Below are 5,766 nucleotides of genomic sequence, written 5' to 3' on the forward strand. Positions count from 1 at the left end.
TCTGAGATAAGAGCTGCAGGAGCTGCTGGGATCAGACTCTTATCAAATAGACGTCAGTTTGTCTCAAACGGCTGAACAACAACAGACATGAAGCCAGGAAGATCCAGTAATATTCAGGTATCCAACAGAACCAGAACCTCCTGAGAAACCGAGCTCAGACTGGGAGGTTGTGGGTTCAAATCCCGGTTGAGTCCAACCAAAGACTGAATCGGGACCCAGTCCCTCCATGCTGGACACTCGGCGTTAAGTCGGAGTGGGGGTTAAACCACCAAATGTTCCTGAGCGCGGCCGTGTCTGCAGCTCACCACTCCCACATTTTACACTCTGCAGTGCGAGACGGCCGATGGAACCGCAGAACCTTCAGGTTTCATCAGTTAAACTGTTCAGAAACTTCATCCTCCACTGGACCGAAGGACTAGAACTCCTCTGAGGTTCCTCCTCCGAGGTTCCTCCTCCCTCTGCAGCTCTGTAGGAGCTCACAGACGAACAGCAGGAGCGGGAGGCCTCCTGCTCCAGGAGGCCTCCCGCTCCTGCTGCGGTCCGCTCAGCAGAGCTTCTATTGTAAAGTGAAGATGACTCATGTTCCAGAAATAGAGGAAGGAGCTGCTGTACTGTGAGACGTTCAAGGACTGTAGGAGTTTGTAGTTGACAGAGGACCAGCTCCAGATGACCTCCTTCTACAGGGAATATTTCATATCTGTTTTCATGAGCTTTATAGGAGGAGATCAAACTATAATGACTGATTCATACGTAGTTTACAGAGAAATAATCTTTAAAATGTTTTTAAAATCAACAGGTAGTCACAGAAACGGATTCGTGTCCGTGAGCTGAGGAGAACCACAGAGAGGAGGAGAACCACCGAGAGGAGAACTAAAGAGAGAAGGAGAACCACAGAGAGGAGGAGAACCACCGAGAGGAGGAGAACCACAGAGAGGAGGAGAACCGCAGAGAGGAGGAGAACCACAGAGAGGAGGAGAACCACCGAGAGGAGGAGAACCACAGAGAGGAGGAGAACCACAGAGAGGAGAACCACAGAGAGGAGGAGAACCACAGAGAGGAGGAGAACCACAGAGAGGAGGAGAACCACAGAGAGGAGGAGAACCACAGATAGGAGGAGAACCACCGAGAGGAGAACTAAAGAGAGGAGGAAAACCACCGAGAGGAGAACTAAAGAGAGGAGGAGAACCACCGAGAGGAGAACTAAAGAGAGGAAGAGAACTAAAGAGAGGAGAACCACCGAGAGGAGAACTAAAGAGAGGAGGAGAACTAAAGAGAGGAGGAGAACCAGAGTGAGGAGGAGAACCAGAGAGAGGAAGAGAACTAGAGGGGGAGAACCACAGAGAGGAGAACTAAAGAGAGGAGGAGAACCAGAGTGAGGAGGAGAACCACAGAGAGGAGGAGAACTAGAGGGGGAGAACCACAGAGAGGAGGAGAACCACAGAGAGGAGGAGAACAGGTCAAAGGTCACGGGTGGGTTTTCTGACATGAACCTGAGCATCAAAGGTCCTGAATGGATGAGATTCCAGCAGCACAGAAACGTCTTGAATGTGCAGATAATGCACGACCTGAGCTGAACTTAAGCTCCGCCCCCATGTGATGGGTGGAGCAATGACCTGGTCTTCAGCTCAGGTCATCATCATCATCATCACCTGCTTGAGTCTGAACCAGGCTGCTCTTCCTCTGATGAAGATGAGCCGTTTGTGTTCCCGCTAAAACTTCTTCTGTCGGAACTTTCATCCACTAAAGATTTTCTAACATCCGCGAACATCAAACATGCCGGGGGGCGGGGTGTTACGTAACCCCAGACAACGACGTCCCAGCACCCACTCAACCTGGTGACGCATTGAAGTCCATCTGTCTCACCTGCAGTCGGCGCGCGGGAACCTTCACGCCCACCTGAGCACGCGCTATCTATGTGACGTCAGCTCCGCTCGGAATAAAAACTGATGTCGGACGATCGTCCCGCAGCCGAACACACAAACCCCGCCACAGCGACGTGCACGCGCCCACCAACTCTCCGCGTGGAGTCTTACCTGCTCGTGCCGGCGTCTGTCGCCGCGCTCGTGTGAGCATCCGTGCGCTCGTGCTTACGTTTACAGCAGAGCCCCCCCCTCCCTCTCTCTCTTCCATCACATTCCTACGTCTCTCTCCCTCTGGACCAGTCCATTCACCGCGGTAGCGAGGGGGGTCCGCAGGTGCATCCTGGTCCTGACCGGTGGGCGGGGTCTCCAACATTTCATCAAACTGCTTCTTTATCAGTACTATAGCTGCTCAGTCCTGGGGGGCCGTGAAGGGAGAGGGGGCACGGGGCTCTTATCTCCCCCCCACATGCTGCTGCTGCCGTCAGAGATCCGCAGAACCAGAACCTGAGGGACCTGAAGATGCAGATTCTGGTTCTGAAGGATCAGAATATGTAGGTTCTGGTTCTAAATGATCTGAAATTGTAGGTTCTGGTGCTGAAGGACCTGAAGATTTGGGTTCTGGTTCTAAGGGACCTGAAGATTTGGGTTCTGGTTCTGGTTCTTCCTCCAGAACCCGTGTAAAGTCAGGACACAGACTGAAAGGAGGCGTGTCTTCCTGACGTTACGATTGTATCCTGTAATCCTAGAGGATCATGATGTTACTGATCAGATCAATCAGATCCAGGGGCAGAGCCATGTGGGGAGGGGGGCAGCAGAGAGTTTTGCTCCCCGTTATTGAGTCAGTCTGAGCCGATATAAACAAAGATTAAGATGATCAGACAAATGCAGGAACTGCAAAGCGTGTTTGATCCCCGCTTTTGGAATGGTCGGCCGCTCTGCTGTTCTCGTTCTTTTATTTTCGCTTCACCTGCTGCCGTCCGTTTCTTTGTGGATGACGTCATGCTGGTGATTGACCTCTGATGTCGGACCCGGATTTAGCTTTGTGGTCCTGTCTGAACTGATGAACCTGCTGCAGGTGGAACCAGCCGTCTGGTGACAGATGCAGAAGTTTTCATCCAAGAAGATTTATGGATTAAAAAGTCTTTGAACGGGTTTGAGAGAAAACGTTCAGGTGAGCACAGAGAGGCGAGCCTGGGCCTGCTGGGTCAGGAGTTGAACCGTGATCCGATTCACCTCAGAAACAGTACCTGATTGTCCATGGAGTAAATATGTCTCTCTCTCATGGAGAAACCTGGACGGTTCTTCGTTCTTTAAAGGTCTGCGGCTCTGAGCTGCTGAAGGAAGACGTTAGACCATCGATACGTCCTGTTACCATCAGTACACCATCTACACACCCAGTCACTGAGATCACAGAAACATGATCTCACGGGGTCACCAGAACCATCTGCTCCAGCTGTGAACATATATTGTCTATAGATGCATTATTTTATTTATTTTTTAACTTGTCCTGTCCAACAGCTGAGCCAACAGATGTGGGCTGAGAGCTTCTTGTGTTGGGCAGATTTTACTGTCACAACAGGGATTTATTGAGTATAAACCCCTGTTGTATTTAATGCTAAACTTTATTTGTTATTGATCATTTTTTTTTTGGATTGGATGGAAAAAAAGAAGAGGGAGGTGTGTGTGTGTGTGGGGGGGTTAGAGAAAAAGAGAAAAAAGAAGAACAGAGGGAAAAAACATCATAAAACATCCAGGTCTGAATAGTAAACTAGAATGGGCGGGGCCTGTCTACACACACACCTGTTGGTTGAGATAGTCTCCACATTTAAACTAGTCAGAGTGTACTCAATATAACAGCAGCTCACACACTCCATCATACAAACCCATTCAGATAAAGACTTTCATTCTGTCACACAAACGGTTAGTGCTAAGGTGAGCTGATACCTGTGCTCAGGTGAGTGTTTATGTTTCACTGAGGTGGATGGTGATGGAATGTACTCAGGGGGAGAGCGCCCGGCCATCCCCACGCCAAGACCCCCCGCCGGGGCAGCAGCTGCAGCCGAGATCCCCCAGCACCCGCCATGGAGCCGCGGAGAGAAACCACCCGCCGGGCAATCCCGCCGAGCACCCAGACCGGGGCACGCGGGACCGCCGCAGAGGCCCCCCACACCCAAGAGCAGGAAGGCACAGGAACACGGAGAGTGCAGGCCCCAGCCCAGCCAGAGGAGCAGCCCCCCACCCAGCAGCGGCGAGCATCCCCCAGCCGAACCACAGGTACCCCCAAGGGAGACCCACCCCCAAGCTCCAGACGTAGCTGCATTATTCGTTGCAGAGCGTCACGTATGTTTAGGAGGAACCAGCCTTTGATCTTCTGAAGCAGATCATCAGGAAGTGAATCACTAGATCAGGAGATCCTGAGGAGATCCTTCATCAACATTCTGGCTGGAGCCTTTTCAGCTGCCGCCCCCAAATTCTGAATGTTCTCCTCTGAGGTCTGCCTCATGGTTTAACGTCACTTTAAAAACTCTTTGGTGTTGTTAACTTCTATAGTTTTTACTTCTTTCAATGATCAAGTACACATCAGGAAACGTTTACCTGCTCACTTCTTCTGTTTGAACCACATGCTGGATGTTTGTTTGTTTGTTGTTTTCATGTATGTGCACGAGGAGGTGCCGACCGGAGGAATGTGTGAGAGGAAGACTGCTATTATACGTGTGTGGATACGCTGAAGACTAAACATGTGTGAGCATTAAAACATGTGATGGAACCGCCAGACGGGTTCTGGTCGAGGACCGCCAGACGGGTTCTGGTCGAGGACCGCCAGACGGGTTCTGGTCGAGGACCGCCAGACGGGTTCTGGTCTTTGCAGATGACGTGGTCCTGCGGGTCTGGTCCAGCAGGGTGGCTGGACGCTCCCGTCTTTAGAATTGGACCCTTTTCCTTGCGGTTGAGGAAGACGCGTGTAGGTCTGAAGGTTCTGTTTGGACCTCTAAAGAAACAGATTTCAGGATCCAAACGAGAAGACTTCAAACTTTATTAACATTCTACAGAGAGACCGTCACACTGAAGGTTCAGGAGCTTCTGGACGTTTCATGGAGTGAACATCACCACCTGGACAGCGGTCTGAAGGACCTGCTGCAGGTCTTCATCCTCCTCCTCCTCACTCCTCCTCCTCAGCAGAGGAAGCTGCTCCTGCAGGAGTCTCCTCCCCTCTGGAGTTTCAGCCAGCATGGTCAGACCTCGCAGGGCGTAGACAACCAGAGGTTTCCTCCTCCTCCTGACCTGCTCCTCGCGGTTTCTCTCACACACCAGTTTGAGGAGGACAGGAAGGACGTCCAGGTGCAGGCACTGCAGCTTACCTGCAGGAGGCGGAGCTTCAGGTGTTTGTGCTACTACAGACAGATTAAGTTGGAGTTACAGGTGTATTTGTTGACCTGTGGTGGTGACGGCGACGAACATGATGACTCCGGTGGCGTTTAGCTGAGCTTCCTCGTCATCCTCCTGCAGCAGAGCCGCCACAGCCGGGAGGACCTCGCACACCTGCAGCTTCCCGGCCATCGGAACGCTGGGATGAGAAGACAGACTTTGGACACAACCTGGCAGAACCCGAACCTACTGAACCAGAACCTGACAGAACCAGAACAACAACCCACTAGCAATCCTTTACCTGAGAGCCATCATGGCTGCGGCTGCCGCCTTCCGGACGCTGAGGGCGCCGTTGGAGAGTTTGGGCGCCAGCAGGGAGACGGCGTCTGAACGCAGAGCCGCCTGTGGATCTGCCTGGAAGCAGCAGGTGAGGAGGGACAGGAGCAGGACCTCCTCTTCCTCCTCCTCTGACAGCCTCTTCATCAGTTTAGGGAGCAGAGTGAGGAGAGATGCCCCTCCTGAGGGGGGGGGGGGGGGG

General features: G+C 52.3%; 2 protein-coding genes across 4 annotated transcripts in view; both read right to left on the minus strand.

Moving 5' to 3' along the window:
* LOC112142064 (dematin) overlaps window positions 1-2,174 on the minus strand; it is a 28,725-nt gene extending 26,551 nt beyond the window's left edge. The window contains exon 1 of one of the 3 annotated variants that reach the window (XM_024265307.2): window positions 2,034-2,174. The gene's annotated coding sequence lies outside the window, so the exon portion shown is untranslated. The other 2 variants (XM_036213413.1, XM_024265309.2) reach the window with 2 other exon arrangements.
* Window positions 2,175-4,872: 2,698 nt separating this feature from the next.
* rsph14 (radial spoke head 14 homolog) overlaps window positions 4,873-5,766 on the minus strand; it is a 2,590-nt gene continuing 1,696 nt past the window's right edge. The window contains exons 4-6 of the mRNA XM_024265301.2: window positions 5,530-5,751; window positions 5,297-5,427; window positions 4,873-5,221 (exon numbers count right to left, since the gene is read on the minus strand). Of these exons, the coding sequence (XP_024121069.1) occupies window positions 4,953-5,221; window positions 5,297-5,427; window positions 5,530-5,751 (622 nt within the window). The 3' untranslated portion in view covers window positions 4,873-4,952. The remainder of the gene's footprint in view (window positions 5,222-5,296; window positions 5,428-5,529; window positions 5,752-5,766) is intronic.

Source organism: Oryzias melastigma, linkage group LG9 (assembly GCF_002922805.2).
Source record: "Oryzias melastigma strain HK-1 linkage group LG9, ASM292280v2, whole genome shotgun sequence".
NCBI classification, from domain to species: Eukaryota; Metazoa; Chordata; class Actinopteri; order Beloniformes; family Adrianichthyidae; genus Oryzias; species Oryzias melastigma.